Genomic DNA, 22,135 nt, shown 5'->3' with positions numbered 1-22,135 from the left:
ATTTGCTTCATGTAATGAATAAGCGTTAAAAATGGTAAGCGGGAAGAATAAAAAGGAAATAAATAATTGTGAAATAAACGGAAAAATGTTACAAATACATGTTACAAAAAAGGTACAAATGATAAGCGTTAAAAATGAAATGTCACAAATACATGTTACAAAAAAGTTACAAATGATAAGCGTTAAAAATGAAATGTTACAAATACATGTTACAATAATGGTACAAATGATAAACGTTAAAAATGAAATGTTACAAATACATGTTACAAAAAACTTACAAACGGTAAATGGTGGCGTTAAAAATGATAAGCGGGAAGAATAAAGAGAGAAATAAATTATTGTGAAATAAATGGGAAAATGTTACAAATACATGTTACGAAAAAGTTACAAATGGTAAGCGTTAAAAATGAAATGTTGCAAATGTTACAAAAAAGTTACAAATGACAAGCATTAAAAATGAAATGTTACAAATGTTACAAAAGAGGTACAAATGATAAGCGTTAAAAATGAAATGTTACAAATACATGTTACAAAAAAGTTAGAAATGATAAGCGTTGAAAATGAAATGTTACAAATGTTAACATAAAAGTACAAATGATAAGCGTTAAAAATGAAATGTTACAAATAAATGTTACAAAAAAGGTACAAATGATAAGCGTTGAAAATGAAATGTTACAAATGTTACAAAAAAGGTACAAATGATGAGCGTTAAAAATGAAATGTTACAAATACATGTTACAAAAAAGGTACAAATGATAAGCGGCAAAAATAATAAAGGAAATAAATTGTATGAATTAGTGTCATGAAGAACCCACACGGGTTTCGATACCACACGGGAAAGCCGCTCATGTTCTGGAATCACTTGTGTTTCCCACGAGCTAATCGGGTCCCTAAATTTAAGTGGTTGAATTTGGTTAATGTAATGAATGTGTTTGTTGAATGCGAATGCGTAATCAAAGTGTTGGAAATTGCTTAATGTAATGAATGTTGAATGCGAATGACAAAAGTTACAAATGATAAGCGTTGAAAATGATAAACGGGAAGCATAAAGAGTAAAATAATTAATGACGCCCAATGTGGGAATCGAACCCACTACAGGAAACTGGCTCGGGTTGACATTGCCATTAAGAATAAATGGGGATTTTTTAAGGCAGAAATTTGCTAATTACTTAAAAACGGTAAATGTTATGAACGTGAAAAAAGGTGGCAAGCTTGCCATGAATTTTTGGAATGTGTGAAAGTTTGAACGAGGGGAATCGGTTGAAGCATGTGGGAATAGTTAGATGTCAAAAAAGTGGGAGGAATAAGTTGTTTAATAAAAATAACTAGAATTGCAATTTCGGAAGAAATTGCGTGTGAAGGCGAAGGCAGATGTTAATTTAGAAACGTTAAGCGTTAAAAATGATGAGCGGGAAGAATGAAAAGGGAAAGAAATAATTGTGAAATAAATGGGAAAATGTTACAAATACATGTTACAAAAAGGTACAAATGATAAGCGTTAAAAATGAAATGTTACAAATGTTACAAAAAAGGTACAAATGATAAGCGTTGAAAATGATAAGGGGAAGGATAAAGAGTAAAATAAATAATGACGCCCAATGTGGGAATCGAACTGACGCGGGTTTTGATACCACTCGGGAAAGATACTCGTGTACTGGAATCACTTGTGTTTCCCACGAGCTAATTGTGTCCCTGTCTACATACTGGTTGAATTTGGTTAATGTAATGAATGTGTTTGTTGAATGCGAATACGTAATCAAAGTGGTGGAAATTGCTTAATGTAATGAATGTTGAATGCGAATGTTAGTTACAAATGATAAGCGTTGAAAATGATAAGCGGGAAGAATAAAGAGTAAAATAATTAATGACGCCCAATGTGGGAATCGAACCCACTACAGGAAACTGGCTCGGGTTGACATTGCCATTAAGAATGAATGGGGAAATAAAAGGCACAAATTTGCTAATTACTTAAAAACGGTAAATGTTATGAACGCGAAAAATACTGGCAAGCGTGCCATGAATTTTTGGAACGTGTGAAAGGTTGAACGAGGTGAATCGGTTGAAGCATGTGGGAGTAGTTAGATGTCAAAAAAGTGGGAGGAATAAGTTGTTTAATAATAAAGTACAATATCAATGTGTGAAGGCCTTCGCCTTCACACAACTAGAATTGCAATTTCGGAAGAAATTGCGTGTGAAGGCGAAGGCAGATGTTAATTTACAAACGTTAAGCGTTAAAAATGATGAGCGGGAAGAATACAAAGGGAAAATAGATAATTGTGAAATAAATGGGAAAATGTTACAAATACATGTTACAAAAAGGTACAAATGATAAACGTTAAAAATGAAACGTTACAAATGTTACAAAAAAGGTACAAATGATAAGCGTTGAAAATGATAAGGGGGAAGAATAAAGAGTAAAATAATTTATGACTCCCAATGTGAGAATCGAACCCACTACAGGAAACTGGCTCGGGTTGACATTTCCATTGTGTTTCCGACTGAGCTAATGAGGATCCTTCCTTCTTGCTGGCTGAATTTGGTTAATGTAATGAATGTGTTTGTTGAATGCGAATGCGTAATCAAAGTGGTGGAAATTGCTTAATGTAATGAATGTTGAATGCGAATGACAAAAGTTACAAATGATAACCGTTGAAAATGATAACCGTGAAGGATAAAGAGTAAAATAAATAATGACGCCCAATGTGGGAATCGAACTGACGCGGGTTTTGATACCACTCGGGAATGATGCTCGTGTACTGGAATCACTTGTGTTTCCCACGAGCTAATTGAGTCCCTTACTATGTCGTGGTTGAAATTGGTTAATGTAATGAATGTGTTTGTTGAATGCGAATACGTAATCAAAGTGGTGGAAATTGCTTAATGTAATGAATGTTGAATGCGAATGTTAGTTACAAATGATAAGCGTTGAAAATGATAAGCGGGAAGAATAAAGAGTAGAATAATTAATGACGCCCAATGTGGGAATCGAACCCACTACAGGAAACTGGCTCGGGTTGACATTGCCATTAAGAATGAATGGGGAAATAAAAGGCACAAATTTGCTAATTACTTAAAAACGGTAAATGTTATGAAGGGGAAAAAAGGTGGCAAGCTTGCCATGAATTTTTGGAACGTGTGAAAGTTTGAACGAAGTGAATCGGTTGAAGCATGTGGAAGTAGTTAGATGTCAAAAAAGTGGGAGGAATAAGTTGTTTAATAATAAGAATAAAAAAAACTAGAATTGCAATTTCGGAAGAAATTGCGTGTGAAGGCGAAGGCAGATGTTGATTTACAAACGTTAAGCGTTAAAAATGATGAGCGGGAAGAATATAAAGGGAAAATAAATAATTGTGAAATAAATGGGAAAATGTTACAAATACATGCTACAAAAAGGTACAAATGATAAGCGTTAAAAATGAAATGTTACAAATGTTACAAAAAAGGTACAAATGATAAGGGGGAAGAATAAAGAGTAAAATAATTTATGACGCCCAATGTGGGAATCGAACCCACTACAGGAAACTGACGCAGGTTGACATAGCCATTGTGTTTCCAACTGAGCTAATCAGGTTCCTACGTCAGTGATGGTTGAATTTGGGTAATGTAATGAATGTGTTTGTTGAATGCGAATGCGTAATCAAAGTGGTGGAAATTGCTTAATGTAATGAATGTTGAATGCGAATGACAAAAGTTACAAATGATAACCGTTGAAAATGATAACCGGGAAGGATAAAGAGTAAAATAAATAATGACGCCCAATGTGGGAATCGAACTGACGCGGGTTTTGATACCACTCGGGAATGATGCTCGTGTACTGGAATCACTTGTGTTTCCCACGAGCTAATTGAGTCCCTTACTATGTCGTGGTTGCAATTGGTTAATGTAATGAATGTGTTTGTTGAATGCGAATACGTAATCAAAGTGGTGGAAATTGCTTAATGTAATGAATGTTGAATGCGAATGTTAGTTACAAATGATAAGCGTTGAAAATGATAAGCGGGAAGAATAAAGAGTAAAATAATTAATGACGCCCAATGTGGGAATCGAACCCACTACAGGAAACTGGCTCGGGTTGACATTGCCATTAAGAATGAATGGGGAAATAAAAGGCACAAATTTGCTAATTACTTAAAAACGGTAAATGTTATGAACGCGAAAAATACTGGCAAGCGTGCCATGAATTTTTGGAACGTGTGAAAGGTTGAACGAGGTGAATCGGTTGAAGCATGTGGGAGTAGTTAGATGTCAAAAAAGTGGGAGGAATAAGTTGTTTAATAATAAAGTACAATATCAATGTGTGAAGGCCTTCGCCTTCACACAATAACTAGAATTGCAATTTCGGAAGAAATTGCGTGTGAAGGCGAAGGCAGATGTTAATTTAGAAACGTTAAGCGTTAAAAATGATGAGCGGGAAGAATGAAAAGGGAAAGAAATAATTGTGAAATAAATGGGAAAATGTTACAAATACATGTTACAAAAAGGTACAAATGATAAGCGTTAAAAATGAAATGTTACAAATGTTACAAAAAAGGTACAAATGATAAGCGTTGAAAATGATAAGGGGAAGGATAAAGAGTAAAATATATAATGACGCCCAATGTGGGAATCGAACTGACGCGGGATTTGATACCACTCGGGAAAGATGCTCGTGTACTGGAATCACTTGTGTTTCCCACGAGCTAATTGTGTCCCTGTCTACATACTGGTTGAATTTGGTTAATGTAATGAATGTGTTTGTTGAATGCGAATACGTAATCAAAGTGGTGGAAATTGCTTAATGTAATGAATGTTGAATGCGAATGTTAGTTACAAATGATAAGCGTTGAAAATGATAAGCGGGAAGAATAAAGAGTAAAATAATTAATGACGCCCAATGTGGGAATCGAACCCACTACAGGAAACTGGCTTGGGTTGACATTGCCATTAAGAATGAATGGGGAAATAAAAGGCACAAATTTGCTAATTACTTAAAAACGGTAAATGTTATGAAGGGGAAAAAAGGTGGCAAGCTTGCCATGAATTTTTGGAACGTGTGAAAGTTTGAACGAGGTGAATCGGTTGAAGCATGTGGGAGTAGTTAGATGTCAAAAAAGTGGGAGGAATAAGTTGTTTAATAATAAGAATAAAAAAAATAATAATAATAAAGTAGAATAACAATGTGTGAAGGCCTTCGCCTTCACACAATAATAAAGTAGAATAACAATGTGTGAACGCCTTCGCCTTCACACAATAATAATAATAAAGTAGAATAACAATGTGTGAAGGCCTTCGCCTTCACACAATAAAGTAGAATATCAATGTGTGAAGGCCTTCGCCTTCACACAATAAAGTAGAATAACTGTGTGAAGGCCTTCGCCTTCACACAAATATCAATGTGTGAAGGCCTTCGCCTTCACACAATAATAAAGTACAGGAATAACAATAGTGTGAAGGTCTTCACCTTCACACTAATAAAGGACAGGAATAACAATAGTGTGAAGGTCTTCACCTTCACACTAATAATAACTAGAATTTGCAATTCCTGAAGGAAATGCGTGTGAAGGTGAAGAAGTTGAATAAATATTTAAGGAATGTTGCAGAATGATGTTGAAACGAGTTGAATGGGTTGAAAAATGTAGAAATGAGAAGGGGAAAAAGGAATTGGGTGTGAATTTCAAAATAAAAGATGTGAAGTTTTTGGTAAGTGGGAAGTTGTGGAATAGGTAGAAGAATGATGAACAGTTGAAAGTTGGAAAGGGTTGAATCGGTTGAAAAATGTAGAAATGAGAAGGGAAAAAGGAATTGGGAGTGAATTTCAAAATAAAAGATGTTAAGTTTTTGGGAAGTGGGAAGTTGTGGAATAGGTAGAAAAATGATGAACAGTTGAAAGTTGGAATGGGTTGAATGGGTTGAAAAATGTAGAAATGAGAAGGGAAAAAGGAAGTCGGTGTGAATTTCAAAATAAAAGATGTGAAGTTTGTGGGAAGTTGTGGAATAGGTAGAAAAATGATGAACAGTTGAAAGTTGGAATGGGTTGAATCGGTTGAAAAATGTAGAAATGAGAAGGGAAAAGGGAATTGGGTGTGAATTTCAAAATAAAAGATGTGAAGTTTTTGGTAAGTGGGAAGTTGTGGAATAGGTAGGCAAAAGATAAACAATTGAAAGTTGGAATGGGTTGAATCGGTTGAAAAATGTAGAAATGAGAAGGGAAAAAGGAATTGGGTGTGAATTTCAAAATAAAAGATGTGAAGTTTTTGGTAAGTAGGAAGTTGTGGAATAGGTAGAAAAATGATGAACAGTTGAAAGTTGGAATGGGTTGAAAAATGTAGAAATGAGAAGGGAAAAGGGAATTGTGTGAATTTCAAAATAAAAGATGTGAAGTTTTTGGTAAGTGGGAAGTTGTGGAATAGGTAGAAAAATGATGAACAGTTGAAAGTTGGAATGGGTTGAATCGGTTGAAAAATGTAGAAATGAGAAGGGAAAAAGGACTTGGGTGTGAATTTCAAAATAAAAGATGTGAAGTTTTTGGTAAGTGGGAAGTTGTGGAATAGGTAGAAAAATGATGAACAGTTGAAAGTTGGAATGGGTTGAATCTGTTGAAAAATGTAAAAATGAGAAGGGAAAAAGGAATTGGGAGTGAATTTCAAAATAAAAGATGTGAAGTATTTGGTAAGTTGTGGAATAGGTAGAAAAATGATGAACAGTTGAAAGTTGGAATGGGTTGAATCGGTTGAAAAATGTTGAAATAAGAGTAGGAAAACAAAATTTTAGAGAATTTTGGTTGAATTTCAAAATAAAAGGTGAAGTTTTTGGTAAGTCGGAAGTTGTGGAATAGGTAGGCAAAAGATGAATAGTTGAAAGTTGGAACGAGTTGAATCGGTAAAAAAATGTAGAAGTTAGAAGTAAAAAACGAAATTTTATGAAATTTTGCAAAATTTTATGCAAATTTTAAAAGTGAAAACGTGAAAATTTTAAATTTGGCAAGTTTGTAAATGTCCCCAATGTGATTTGAATGTGTTTAATTCGAAACTCCCGCGCGACAATGTGTTGCCAATGTGTTGCGGTTACTTACAAAGAAGATGAGATTGAAGAGGACGAGCACATACTTGGTGACGGACAAGTTTGCGATTAGTTCGTACGAGATAAAAACCTCCTGTAATATTTTTGCCACTAACTGATTGGTGCTTTCCTCGTTAGTATAGTGGACAATATCTCCGCCTGTCACGCGGAAGACCCGGGAAGACAGGGGTTCGATTCCCCGACGGGGAGCGCTTATATTTCATCCCCATCCTTTCTTAAAAAAAAAAAAAAATCCACTAACCAGTGTTTCAGAGGTGTAATATTTTTGCCACTAATTCATCGTTACCTTCCTCGTTAGTATAGTGGACAGTATCTCCGCCTGTCAAAGAAGATGAGATTGAAGAGTACGAGAAAATACTTGGTGACGGACAAGGTTGCGATTAGTTCGTACGAGATAACAACCTCAATAATATTAAGACGAATTTACTTGTTTCTTTCAAATCAAAAAAAAAAAAAATCATTTCCACTAACCAGTTTTTAAGACCTGTAATATTTTTGCCACTAACTGATTGGTGCTTTCCTCGTTAGTATAGTGGACAATATCTCCGCCTGTCCCGCGGAAGACCGGGGTTCGATTCCCCGACGGGGAGCGCTTATATTTTATCCCCATCCTTTCTTAAAAAAAAAAAAAATCCACTAACCAGTGTTTCAGAGGTGTAATATTTTTGCCACTAATTCATTGTTACCTTCCTCGTTAGTATAGTGGACAGTATCGCCGCCTGTCAGGCGGTAGACCGGGGTTCGATTCACTGACGGGGAGAGTCCTGTTTTTTATCCCCACCCTTTCTTAAAAATCCACTAACCAGTGTTTCATACGTGTAATATTTTTGCCAGTAAGTAATTGGTACCTTCCTCGTTAGTATAGTGCACAGTATCTCCGCCTGTCACGCGGAAGACCGGGGTTCGATTCCCCGACGGGGAGCGCTTATATCATATCCCCATCTTTTCTTAAAAAAGATCCACTAACCAGTGTTTCACAGGTGTAATATTTTTGCCACTTGTTAGTATAGTGGACAGTATCTCCGCCTGTCACGCGGTAGACCGGGGTTCGATTCCCCGACGGGGAGTGTCCTATTTTTTATCCCCACCCTCTTAAAAATCCACTAACCAGTGTTTCATACGTGTAATATTTTATAGTAATTGGTACCTTCCTCGTTAGTATAGTGGACAGTATCTCCGCCTGTCACGCGGAAGACCGGGGTTCGATTCCCCGACGGGGAGCGCTTATATCTTATCCCCATATTTTCTTAAAAAAGATCCACTTTTTGAACAATGTTATCATTGTGCTATGTTATCTGATAATGTTCCATAGTTTGCAACTATGTGGAAGCTCTGGATTCTTGGGTAGAACTAGAACCGTAACAACATCTGTAGAGGTGTGAGATTACATTGAGAGCTGCCGGGTTCAAGGTACAACGTCGCACAAAAACAAAAAGTGTTCTTCTCCATGATAAGACTAGACAACTTGAGAAGTCTTGAAATGGTAAGAGCATGTTCACTCAGCCGCCTGCGGTTTTGGGGGGGCTGAATAAGTCATATTGTTTCAGCTTTTGGGGTCTGGTGTGAACATTCTTACGTTGTTCTTCTGCGATCAGCCTCCTGAGAGGTAATCCACATTTATTCCAAAGAGCAGGCAGTCTCCAGTCAGCAGAACTGACTGGGGTCAAATGTGCTGAATGTTTACGGAGCATTATCACCCCAGGACGTGGCAGTTGGTGGGCAAGCATGTGTGTGCATGTGTGTGCGTTTAGACACTTACGTAGAACAGCAATGAAACTCTGGGTATCAAAGAGAACCCATAGTCCAAAGCCCATGATCAACGCTCCAAAGACCTAAGAAAGTAAATACAATAGAAAAGAGTCAGGCCACCACACACTTAAGGGAAAATGAAATAACTCTTGTTGGGGTGCAAGTTTTGGTTATGAGGCCTGTTACATCTCAAATGAATCCAATTATCACTTGGTAAGCCTTATTTGTGCTACTTCCATATGTTTCTGTGCATTCACTGGGATGTCAGAATTGTGTGAAAGCAAACTGCTGTGAACTTCTGTGCTACAAAACTGGATAAATACAACATAACAAAAGTACTACATACATATAGTTGATACAGTAACCTTTATTCTGCAGTCCTTGTCTTTTGTTAATTGAGGCACTGCATTACAGACTAATGACAAAAAAAATAGGTATTATGTTCTAGTTGTTTCATCACGATCTCTTGAGTAGAATATTTAGCCTGCCCAAAAAACTCTGGTACACCTCTAATGAGGTCATGAGGCTAAGAGCAAACCTTTGATGTGATGATTGATGATGGTTCTTGCTAGGCAGTTGAGGGGCACAGTGTTTTTGCTTTTTTTGGGGTGGTAGATGAGGGGTTATGGAACCCCTCCCCAGCACTCGAGCAATAATTAGAGCCCTGGTTGAGAGGTGTTCATTAAGTTGGACTATTGAGCCCCGGGCCGTCATCATTAGCCCACCAGTTCCTGGCGTCCACTAATGTGTGTACACATGGACAGACGGCAACACACACTTCCTAAGACGCATATCAAAAGCTTTATTTCAGGAATACAAACTCATTGGGAAGGTCCAGACTTCCTCATTTTTAAGAGTTCAGTTTCATCTGGCCCTGACTTCATGTTGTGCCCCGTCAAAACAAGATGGCAATAAACCTTAATACACCATCTGCTGGGCTCTGCTGTGCCACCAGGCAAACCAAGTGGGACATTTGGTGCTCCACATGGGGGGGAAAGGGGGTGAATACTTGCAAAACATAATCCTAAATACTTGACAGTAGCAACGTAGTAAGCGAAAACTGTTTAATTCCTAGAAATAAAAAAGTGAAAAAGGACCAAATGCACAATTGTGAATCGGCGGTTACTTACAAAGAAGATGAGATTGAAGAGGACGAGAAAACACTTGGTGACGGACAAGGTTGCGATTAGTTCGTACGAGATAAAAACCTCAATAATATTAAGACGAATTTACTTGTTTCTTTCAAATCACCGAGTTTTTTCGAGTCTTGGTACACGCGTGTGTGTGACTCCAACTGCCTGCTTGCCACTAACTGATTGGTGCTTTCCTCGTTAGTATAGTGGACAATAGCTCCGCCTGTCACGCGGAAGACCGTGGAAGACCGGTGTGTCGTATTTAGGGACAGGCCGAAGTTGTTTGTCACAGCACTAAGGTGAGTGAACGTGTAGGAGGCCCCGACCTTGATCGGGGTCAAGGTGGCCTCCCTCCACACGGCCACTCTCACGACCGCTTCGTCCTGCAATAGTTTAAAACCAAATATTACTTCAGTATGCATGCGTGAAGCGCAATAACAGTAAAGGGACAGGTTACTTACTTGTTTTAGGTGCACGACGCTCAAGGGCACCAACCAAGCCCCGCGCAAAGACACGAGTCTGGTTGGCTGTTTCTAATTTGGAACAATCAGACATACCATTGCGTTATCCTGCAATGTTTAATGCAAGAAAACTAAATTTTGTATTTTTAGTAGTTCTAAATAGATATTTAACATGCAGGTGAATTAAACTACTAATTTTACTAATCTTCCTTTCTTTGTTTGTGTATCCACTTTGACTTTAAACCAGCAATGTCTTCAATTGCAAGCACATGGGTATGGCGGTGGCCATTTTGTCCCATTGTGCACACATGGACGGCCAATTTTCCTCGTGCAAAAGCCTAGCGCGCAGACTTTGAAAAATGGAACCATGGAAATCTCATCGATGATGAGCATTTCGGCGATGGACAGGACACGTCAATAATCTGCAGTCTGGATGATGCTGTGCATGTGTGGGATGAGGCGCTCAATGCGGACTTCCAGCAGCATGACCAGAGCCCTGCACACGTTTTTCCGTACTTCGCTGTCCTCGTCACCTGCCAGTGCAAAGAAACTCTCAATAAATGTGTCTATATTATCCATGAGAGCCTGAGCTCGACCAATCATGAACTGGTTAACGCATGCTATAGCGTGGGACCTGATCTTGGGGCTGCAGTGTTTGAAAAACTGCAGAAACTTGGGAATCATAATGTTGAGTGGTCTGTTCAGTGCATCGCTGTCCAACAACTCAGAAGAGTCTTCACAGATCTTTTGCAATGCTCCAAAGGAACCCTCACAAGTGTTATAGTCCTCCGAATTCAGCAAATTGCAAAGCTGTGGCAAAAGTTCCGGCCATGTTTGAAGCTCTCCTTTGGAGGCTATGGTTGTGATCAAGATACCAATTGGCTCTGACTTCGTCCAGTTTATTGCCCAGGCCGTGGTACGGGGGTTTGAGACTTCTCGGCAGTTTGAGTAGACAATGCAACGTTGCCCCGGAAATGTTGAATGCCGCCGTGCCAGTGAAAGCTGCGAGAACAACCGTTTGCTTGGAAATGTCGGCCTCCTCAGCCAGTCGTGGTAGTCTCTGCAGTATTTTGGTACCCTCTGCGTGGATACACTTGATCAGATGCGATTTGCCGGTCCCGGCGCCACCGTTGATGTGGTAGAAGAACTGCTCAATGGGCTTTGAGCTACACACACGTTTTATGCACCAATCTCTGACCTTGTAGAAGACGGACGCTTGCTTTTGGTTCAGGTTACGATACATGTCGCGTAACACTGCGGGATCGATGGCAGCAGGCTCTGTCATGATGGACATTTGCGTTGTTTTGGACCTGACGTTATAGTCCGGGACATTTTCCTCCACGTTGTCGTTTGGTTCATCTCTCGCGTTCATTTCCTCAACGCATTCGAGTCTTTGCAACTCACTCTCGGGAGCTAGGTGGCACCATTCGTTTATGACGAGCCCACTCTCCTGCACCTCTTGGATGGCGTTGTCAATGTCTCGTCTGTATTTCTCATACCTTTCTCTGTTCCTTCTGACAATTTGGCACACGCGCTCCACAGAGTCGGTATATGGTAACTGTACACAGGCGTGATCATGAAACGACTGATAGGAAGGACAGCGTTCAGATTTTAATTGGCAATCAGCACGATGAGGCAGGTACAGCTTGAGCAAGGAGCAGTAATATTCCTCCGGATTCTTTTGTTCAGAGTATTTGCAGTACTTGATGACCGCATGTTTTTCTGTTCTTTTCTGGACAAAGCCCATGTCGTTCAGCAGAGGCAAAACATTCTTACCTTTGGCTTGTTTGCCATAAACAATTCTGCACATTGATGCAAAATCAGCCAAGCACATGACTTCAAATTCCTCTGTTTGAGGTCTGGATTTGTATTTTTCCGGCAGGCCAGTCATCCACACTTCATGAGATTCCTGCGTTTTGCCCTCAAGGAGCGAGAGAGGATAACTCATTTTCAGCGCATTGTCACTCGCTTGTACAAATACCACCATGCGGGAGGACTGTTTCATATGCAAGCCGCACGCGCGTGCGACACATTCCTGAGCACTCACTTCTCTTTTCTTGGAGTACGCTTGCATAATTTGCTTCATTTCATCGCTCTCGTTGACATTTGCGCAGCGGGAGTTTTCAATGACCGATTTCAGGTATTGGCTCAGACCGTGTTCAGCCTTGCTGATGTAGCTGCAGATGTATGCGATGCAAGAGTAGGCATTCAGGATGTATTGGATGTCCAGGTTTCCATCCCAGGCAAGAAGCAAATGGCGGTTGTAGTAGTTGACCCAGCAGTCTTTGGGTTCTCGCTTAAGCACGACAGAACTCGACGAGGCCGTCAGGTGCAAACAGTTCACAAAGTCGTCACCGGTGAGCTCTCATTTAGCCAGTAGCTGAGGCAAAGTCAGGGATGACGTTTCAGGCTCATTCAGCAGACTTAGCACGGGAACAAGCTTGGCATTTGACGCCAACCGATTGTCATTGCGTTGATCTCGATTGTCGTCGTCGACGGGCGCAGGTTTGACGATCATTCTTTCATCGCACGGTTGTTTGGGGAATCCAAAGCGGCAATTTGCACCATGGTGTTTGACGCACGATTTGGAGTGACTTTTGCTGTGCATCTGAACCTCTGTGACCTTTTTGTACAATTCGGGTTCCTTTTGCGGCAGCTCAGCGGAGATGTAGCGGGATACAAAATCACAGATGGCTTTGTCTGAGAATTCCTCAAATACAGGGGCACCTTTAACCCATATGAGGCAATGAATGTGAGGACTTCCTCTGTGCTGAAACTCTAATCGGTAAAAGTAGTCAACCACTTCACCAATCGGTTGCGCCGGAGAGAGGATCAAATCTCTGAACAGAGCTTCCACACGTTTGTCAAACATGCGCATTGTCGTCACCGGATTGCCGCGTAGAATTTCGCACTTGGTAGCCCAGTCCAATCCAGCAAAATTCACTACTTCACCTTGTTGCGCTTTGATGGCAGTGATGACCTCTTCCCAACGCATTTCAGCAGCAGAAAATGTGCAAAAGAACGTGGGTGTACCCAGCTGTCGGATCATTGCAAAAAGATCTTTGGTGGTTCTCTCCCAATAGGCTGGTGTGCCTCTCAGTGGCGTCATGAAGCGGACGGCGTCTTTGCTGCGCACCAGTTTTTCAACTTGACGTTTGTCCTGAAGCATAGCGTTGGTAATTCTTCGACCATCTCGGGTAAACGGTTTACCTTTGCGTAGCTGTATTGACATGCTCAACGTCGCCTGGTAGATTTCGGTCACAAACTGAGCAAAGAACAAGTAGGTCGGATCCCTCGCAAAACGTTCATCCACACAACACAGTCAGGTTTTGAAATACTTGCTCGGTGTGAGTTTTATCGGTCTCTCTTCATCGAGCGTGTTTTGCCCGGTCGGGAACTGCACTGGAAAAGCCATGGCCTCGAGTTTGGGAGTCTTGAAAAAGCTTACTGGGTTATTTCTTTCTGCAGGAGCAACAGAGTAAATGCCCTCAGTAAAACTCATAATTTCCTCTGACACGTCACTTGGTTGGAGACACGATTCAAGTATAACTCCACCGTTAGGTTGATCACCATCTTCTAGATTTCCTTGTTGCTGATTGTTACCCCTGTTGACATTTTGTAACTCACTGTTCATTCTACGCAGAGAGCTTCACACTCAAATCTGTATATCTCCTCCAGGGCTTCCTCATTGTACTCGATGTCGCAAATTTCCGCTTCATCTGAGCTGCTCTCGTCATCAGTGAGGGTTGGGTCGCAAAGGTCCGGATCGTCGCGGATAGTTATGCTTCTGTATTGCGGATGAATTTGCTTCAGTTTTATCAGAGCGCTCATTAGCTTGGACCAAGTGACAGTTTGAAAAAACTGATGGCCTTTGTAGCAAAGTCGTCTTTTCAGTTTCACTCTCAACATCTGCGACTTACTTCTTATCCTCGGCAAGGCATTGACTGTCTCCTGTACCTCCGACGGCACGCACACAACATTTCCGCGAATGGCTCGTTGTTGACCTTTGGGAAGCGGTACAATTTTGGCAAACGCTATGCATTTGGAAATGAGGTGTCTCTCTAATATGTTCAATCCACGCAGTTCTGTTGGAATATCAGCTAGCGTGAGATTGTTTGCAACAGCGATTGCTGGCATTTTACCATCTTTGAGATGTGTGTGGCAGGTGTGACATATCCACTCTAGTTTTCTTTCAGCCGGTACTCTACACGACGAATGACATTCATCATTACAAATATGAACAAATTGTCCCGTGAGACAACGTGCAACAACATTTCGGTTCTGCTTATAAAGGAGACGCCGACAAGACTGCACCTGGTTGGGAAATAAGGCTCTGTGGCAAACTGTGCAAACAAACGTGGGTCCATTCTTAATTTGGTCTTTGAACAGGTCCACGGCTTTCATTAACGCACATTCATTTCGCTCTCTACATAGCCGATTTATGAGTTTGTATTTTTGTAAAACCGTACTTGCTCTGGTCATTGTTTTATTACGCAACGAATCAGATTTTGTTCTCATAATGGACCTCATGATTTCCTGATGTTTAGCTCTGAATTCAGGATTGCTAGAATAACGGTGTTTAAAGTAAAAGCGCTGTCTAGAATTAAATCTAAAATCGTCACGATAACGCTGTGTAATATACATGCGCTGTCTTGTTTTAAATTCAGGGTCATCACGGTAACGTTCTGTAATGTAGGTACGTTGTCTTGCATTAAACTCAGGGTCGTCACGGTAGCGTTGCGTTACGTAGGAACGTCGCCTTGCATTAAACTCAGGGTCGTCACGGTAACGTTGCGTTACGTAGGTACGCCGTCTTGCATTGAACTCAGGGTCGTCACGGTAACGTTGCATTACGTAGGTACGCTGTCTTGCATTGAACTCAGGGTCGTCACGGTAACGTTGCGTTATGTAGGTACGCTTTCTTGCATTGAACTCATTGTCGTCACGGTAACGTTGCTTTACGTAGGAACGTTGCCTTGCATTAAACTCAGGGTCGTCATGGTAACGTTGCATTACGTAGGAACGTTGCCTTGCATTAAACTCAGGGTCGTCACGGTAGCGTTGCGTTCTGTAGGTGCATCGTCCCATTCGAAAACAATTATCTGTCTTATAACGAAGTAAGAAGCGGGAATGACAACGCTGTGTATAATACGACCTTTGTTTCGCGCGAAAATGTACGTCTTGCTGATAACGCATTGTAACATAACACCTCTTCCTCTGTCTTGTCTCTAAATTTTGACTGTACCTTTCCTTATTTCTCAGATTTTTATTTATTCTCTTTAGTTCCTGTTTTGTAAGTCTTTGTTCAGATTTAGCATTCAAACTTTCCTGTTTCTTCATTCGTCTTAGAAATTTTCTCCTACTTGATTTCGGAATTTTTGACAAGCGTTGGAGCTCTTTACCTGTAGTCCAAGAAACCACTTCGCCATCCTCATCGATCAACTCGTCGCAGTGACGTTGTTCGCCAGCAGGTGTTGTAGAATCACTCATCTCCAAATATGAAATCTCGGAAACAGCTTTGCTTACACCGTCGTCGTCAACATCTCCCAGCACAGATTGCAATGAAGTACATGGCACCATCTCAATGTCATTTGTAGGAACATCAATAGGTTCAAACTGAACCGGTACAAGCTCATACTGAGAATTACAGGTACATTCCAAATGCGTGTAGAGCTCTGTCAATTTATTTCTAAGGTCATTCAGACGCACGAAAAGCATCATGACAGCTGTGCCATTGGGAGCAGGGAGGCCATCTCGTCCTCTAGAGTGGGGATCAAAATATCCGTACTTGCCTTGGCGGTCACGGAAAACAGCAATGCACGTCGTCTGCATAATCAGAAGAGCACAACAGACCTCAGATGTCAAGCACTCAAGTCTGTCACAAAGGTTCAGAAAGAGCGCATCTCCATGGAAAGAGGTGAAAAACCCACACATTGACATACTCCTAATTAACACATGCTGTTTTGTGGAACTGCTTACAATCTCTGGAAGTTCATCAACCGTCAAAAAACTGTTTAGAAAGCATCCTCGGGCTTTCAATGCAGCCACAGTACATGTATACAGTTCATTACCCACACTGAGAACAGCATCCAGGTCAGACGTAGTCAAGTTATTTATATCCTGCAGGAAAGCCAAAAACGTTACAGAATTAGCCACACATTGACTGTTTCTGGATTGGCCGTATCTCGGATGGTCTTGGCTGTGAGTTGCCATCACGTACATTACCAAATCCTGTTGCACTGGTACCGTTACATCAATGGAAACATCAGCAGCGATCTTCTTCTCAGAGTGTAGTATATCGTTTGTTATCATTTGCTTGTCGTTTGTATCATAATTGTTCATTTGCAAATCATTTGTAAGTCTGTCAGTTGCTTCAACAGCACGCTCATGCCGGGCAGAGATATCAGCAGAAGGTGGAAGAGGTGCTTGGGAGCTACGTGTTTTAGCACGTCGCTCCCAGGACAACTTCACGGACTGTGATCTCCTGCCCTTTTTCGGCATGTCGATCTGAAATGGGTTCAGCGAATTATGGGGCTTAGACAGAAGGAAGGCAGAGACAATAGGTAGAACAGAGACAAGACAGGGTATTGGGGTATCAGCCGCAGGTCAGCAGGATCAGCCAAAAGTCAACTGGATCAGCCACAGGTCAGCAGGATCAGGTACAGATCAGTCGCAGTTCACAGACCTGTACAGAGAAAGAGAACAAATACAGCTAAGCCTCGATCTTATGCAGACTTTGTAGTGCAGAATTATGGGATGGCGTTATGCACAAAAGTCTTTATCTTTGAAGGGGAAATGATTCAGAGCCACGTATACAGGTGCATTGAAAAATCGATGTTGGGAAACACGTTGTATGACACGTGTTTGCATTTGGTAATGAAAAACATTGCTCTGGGTGAAAATGCAATATAGTCACAGTATTTTCCGCAACATAAGGCACTTCGGGATGAGAGGCACAGATTCAACTGCGATGTATACTTTGTACTTAACTTAGGGCAGGGGTGTCAAACTCAAACACACAGCGGTCCAGAATTTGAAACTTGGACGAGGTCACGGGCCAACATCGATATTTATTGAAAAATATCTTCCTCCACATATAATAACGAACCTTTTCATAGTGACCCAAATAAGTTTTGATTATCAAATATGGAACAAGAAAAGCTTAATTTTGTTCAATATATAACTAAATATTGCACACATGCAAAATTTAATTTCAACTTAAAAAACATCCATTTCTTAAATAAAACATACCGTTTTTTTCCATGTATAATGCGCAAAATTTAACTCACTTATTGTCCTAAAATCTGGGGTGCGCATTATACATGGGTACAATTTATTTATTTTTTTGGTAAGAAAATCATGGTACAACAATTTTTGAAGAAAATCTTGTCACGGATGGAGTGTGGAAAGGAGCAGAGCGACCAAGTGCAGCTTGGACCAGGGTTCATTGGAGGAACTCAAAACACAGACTTGGTAAACTAACATAACTCTCTAACAAAACCAACAACAGGACTGACCGACAAAGAAGTGGAACAAAAAGACAGGGTGACATTACCAAAGACAGGAACAGAAACCTTGTTATTGTCCAATATTGTTTGTTTTTTAATCTCCATCGCGGACTGGACGTCATACGGAGGCAGTATCACTGCGCATGCGCTCTATGGATCGGATGCGAATAGTCCTCTTCTCTTCTTGACTGACAATGAATGTGATAATTTAATACAATCAGCAAATAACAAAATGCGTATTACAGGTAATATTTTATTTCACAACACTTTGCCTTGTTCCTTTCGTCTCTGCTGTTCACTTCAAACATGCTCCATACAAACGCAATGCTCTCGCATCAGACGGTTGCTAGATCACCTGCTCGTTTGCTGTCACAATGTACACAAATCTGAAACATTTGTTGCGGCTCAGAGAAAAACAATTGATATCACGCGATCAACCAATAGTGGCTTGGCGATCGACCGGTCTATCGCGATCGACGTATTGGGCACCCCTGGCCTAACATTAGCTTACATGTAACGTCATTTTACTTTCTAAACCCACATGCTTGTAAAAGTCAAAACGTAGCTTTGTGGGGTTTTTTTTGTTTCAATGTGGTCCTTTACTGCTCCTAGCGCCGTGTCCTATCTTGACAGACAATACACAAAACCTAAAACTTAATCCACACAAACAAAGTTTGCCAGCTCAAGTGTATAAACGAGACAAAAAGTCTACACCACACCGCAAAAACAGCAATGCGAAACTGCTCATCTATTTGTACATTTCAATAATAACTTTAGGGTTAGCGTCGTGTAAATTGAACACTTATAATTGTTAATATTGCACTAAGACACCACATTTACTTACGTCTGGTCAGCCGCAGGCAATCCGAACAGGTGTGCAAATCAACAGCACTGAGCAGATAACAAATGATGCATTCGCGTACCGTTGGAAATGAATGCTTTATTCCACCGCCACAAAACTTAAAAATGCCGTCGCGGCGGGTGGGGAAATGGTCGCGGGTCTATCTTAATATCGCACCAAGACACCACATATACTTACGTCTAGTCAGCCGCAGGCAATCTAAACAGGCGCGCGTAATCGATAGCACTGAGCTATCAGATGCTGCATTCGTGTACCATTGGAAATCAAAGCTTTATCACACAGTCTTTATTTTACACGTTAAAATGGGGAAAATGATAAGAGTGAAAAACGAAAAGGCAAATAAATTATATTAGGATAAATGGGAAAAACGATAAGTGTGAAAAATAAAAAGGTAAATGAATGATGGAAAAACAAACTGTTGCCAAAAGTGGGGATCGAACACGCCACACTGAGGTCAATAATATGTTTCTCTACCGACTGAGCTAATCAATTTTCTTTGGAAGCATGGGGGGATGTGCTCAATTTAAAATAAAATCAAAAATGATAAGCGGGAAGAATAAAAAGGGAAATAAATTATTGTGAAATAAATGGGGAAATGTTACAAATACATGTTAAAAAAAAGTTACAAATGGTAAGCGGCAAAAATATTTAAGGAAATAAATGTCTTGAATTAGTGTCATGAAAAACCCACGCGGGTTTCGATAGCTTCGATGAAAAGCGTTAAAAATGATAAGCGGGGAGAATAAAAAGGGAAATAAATTATTGTGAAATAAATGGGAAAATGTTACAAATACATGTTACAAAAAGGTACAAATGATAAGCGTTAAAAATGAAATGTTACAAATGTTACAAAAAAGGTACAAATGATAAGGGGGAAGAATAAAGAGTAAAATAATTTATGACGCCCAAAGTGGGAATCGAACACACTACAGCAAACTGGCGCAGGTTGGCATTGCCATTGTGTTTCCAACTGAGCTAATCAGGTTCCTACCTCAGTAACTGTTGAATTTGGTTAATGTAATGAATGTGTTTGTTGAATGCGAATGCGTAATCAAAGTGGTGGAAATTGCTTAATGTAATGAATGTTGAATGCGAATGACAAAAGTTACAAATGATAACCGTTGAAAATGATAACCGGGAAGGATAAAGAGTAAAATAAATAATGACGCCCAATGTGGGAATCGAACTGACGCGGGTTTTGATACCACTCGGGAAAGATGCTCGTGTACTGGAATCACTTGTGTTTCCCACGAGCTAATTGAGTCCCTTTCTTTTAGTGGTTGAATTTGGTTAATGTGATGAATGTGTTTGTTGAATGCGAATACGTAATCAAAGTGGTGGAAATTGCTTAATGTAATGAATGTTGAATGCGAATGTTAGTTACAAATGATAAGCGTTGAAAATGATAAGCGGGAAGAATAAAGAGTAGAATAATTAATGACGCCCAATGTGGGAATCGAACCCACTACAGGAAACTGGCTCGGGTTGACATTGCCATTAAGAATGAATGGGGAAATAAAAGGCACAAATTTGCTAATTACTTAAAAACGGTAAATGTTATGAAGGGGAAAAAAGGTGGCAAGCTTGCCATGAATTTTTGGAACGTGTGAAAGTTTGAACGAGGTGAATCGGTTGAAGCATGTGGGAGTAGTTAGATGTCAAAAAAGTGGGAGGAATAAGTTGTTTAATAATAAGAATAAAAAAATAAATAATAATAAAGTAGAATAACAATGTGTGAAGGCCTTCGCCTTCACACAATAAAGTAGAATAACAATGTGTGAAGGCCTTCGCCTTCACACAATAACAATGTGTGAAGGCCTTCGCCTTCACACAATAATAATAATAAAGTAGAATAACAATGTGTGAAGGCCTTCGCCTTCACACAATAATAAAGTAGAATAACAATGTGTGAAGGCCTTCGCCTTCACACAATAAAGTAGAATAACAATGTGTGAAGGCCTTCGCCTTCACACAAATATCAATGTGTGAAGGCCTTCGCCTTCACACAATAATAACTAGAATTGCAATTTCGGAAGAAATTGCGTGTGAAGGCGAAGGCAGATGTTAATTTACAAACGTCAAGCGTTAAAAATGATGAGCGGGAAGAATATAAAGGGGAAATAAATAATTGTGAAATAAATGGGAAAATGTTACAAATACATGCTACAAAAAGGTACAAATGATAAGCGTTAAAAATGAAATGTTTACAAATGTTACAAATGTCAAAAATGTTTGATTCTGTTCAAAAACCCCCGTGATAAATTGCAAGTGAATGTTTTGGCGAATCAAATTTGTCCCAGCAACCGGAAGTTTTTCTTGGAATCTTTCGAGCATGCTACAAAAGAGCCGCACGGGTATTTACTGATAGATCTGATGCCTTCGTGCCCAGAACAATATAGACTACGTACAGGTATACTACATAACCAGTGGCCTGTAGTTTATATCCCTAAACAATAAAACCATGACAAAGCTTTTAAAAACAAATGCGTCGTTACTCAAGTCTTTGTTTACATCCAAGCCGGCCAAACGTAAGCATTTACTCCTCAGAGGTCCTACTAGTTTAGTGTAGGCATTGTGTGAGATTGCTCTGAATCTTTTAAAAGGACATCTACCCTTAAAATTAAAACTCTATAAAAAACTAAAAAAGCAGAAGAAAAATATCTGCTTTTTGGCTGATAAAAAAAATACTCTGAAGAAAAGAGCTCTGTTAGTTCGGAAAGGTGGTTTCATATTGCCTTTATTAGCGGCATTCGCACCTGTTCTGTGGAGTGTTATTAGTGGTTTTATGAACAAATAATAAAATGAGTTTGAAAACGGCGCAGGAAATGTTCCTGATCTCCCCTTACCAGTTTGAGAGGCTCCATAAGCCAGCCCCTATCATTCGCGACACAGCGGAGTATTCTTTGGATGAGGAGATGAAACAGGTTTTGGATAATAAAAATTTAAATCAATATGAAAAGATCAAAATTTATCAATCCTTGATGCAGCGTTATATGGGTTTGATCAAACAAAAAGATTCTGAGCAGATTCCTATTACGATTCGTAATGAAGAGAGGGGCGATGAAGGGGAAAGGAAAACGTCCCAAAAGGTGACACATGAAGATTGGGCTGATATTTTGGATACCATTAGTCCACGTTATCGCCGCAGCGCCTCCTTTGTGCTAAAAAAATATCGGCGGAAGATGTAAGGTGGACGCCTCTGAGCGAATTTATTTTTAGAGGGAAATCTGTCAAGGGCTCACACATGAGCGATTTGATAAAACATTTAATTGTAGCAGGTGAGAAACTAGCCGCTAAACCGGCTGGCTGGACAGAATTTCTGCGTACATTAGCACAGCTAAATGTACCCGAATCAAGCATTTC

General features: G+C 40.0%; 1 protein-coding gene and 1 non-coding gene across 2 annotated transcripts; one reads left to right on the top strand and one right to left on the bottom strand.

Annotated features, from left to right (window-relative positions):
• The first annotated feature begins 8,208 nt into the window (after positions 1 to 8,208).
• trnad-guc (transfer RNA aspartic acid (anticodon GUC)) lies at positions 8,209 to 8,280 on the top strand. The gene has a single exon. It is a non-coding gene; the product is annotated as a tRNA-Asp (tRNA).
• A 2,536-nt stretch (positions 8,281 to 10,816) lies between these two features.
• On the bottom strand, positions 10,817 to 18,800 carry LOC133158437 (uncharacterized). The gene is made up of 5 exons (XM_061285653.1): positions 18,755 to 18,800; positions 15,444 to 17,087; positions 14,042 to 14,189; positions 13,613 to 13,667; positions 10,817 to 11,256 (listed from the first exon to the last, which is right to left on the bottom strand). Exons 2-5 carry the CDS (start codon positions 16,901 to 16,903, stop codon positions 10,817 to 10,819), a joined length of 2,103 nt encoding a protein of 700 aa, XP_061141637.1. The 5' UTR covers positions 16,904 to 17,087; positions 18,755 to 18,800.
• Between the last annotated feature and the right edge of the window lie 3,335 nt (positions 18,801 to 22,135).

This window comes from Syngnathus typhle, linkage group LG8 (assembly GCF_033458585.1).
Source record: "Syngnathus typhle isolate RoL2023-S1 ecotype Sweden linkage group LG8, RoL_Styp_1.0, whole genome shotgun sequence".
Lineage (NCBI taxonomy): Eukaryota > Metazoa > Chordata > Actinopteri > Syngnathiformes > Syngnathidae > Syngnathus > Syngnathus typhle.
The sequence above is the reverse complement of the archived record's forward strand: the minus strand, read 5'-3'. Positions and strand labels throughout refer to the sequence as shown.

Bases quoted from the DNA above. Each gene is read 5' to 3' on its own strand.
- LOC133158437 (XM_061285653.1), bottom strand. From the start codon at position 16,903: ATGCCGAAAAAGGGCAGGAGATCACAGTCCGTGAAGTTGTCCTGGGAG. The intron at 13,668-14,041 runs GTAGAATGAACA...TTCTTTGCTCAG, and splicing joins TTGAGTGTGAAGCTCTCTGC to TTTGTGACCGAAATCTACCA. The intron at 11,257-13,612 runs GTAAACCGTTTA...TCACAACCATAG, and splicing joins GTCAATACAGCTACGCAAAG to CCTCCAAAGGAGAGCTTCAA.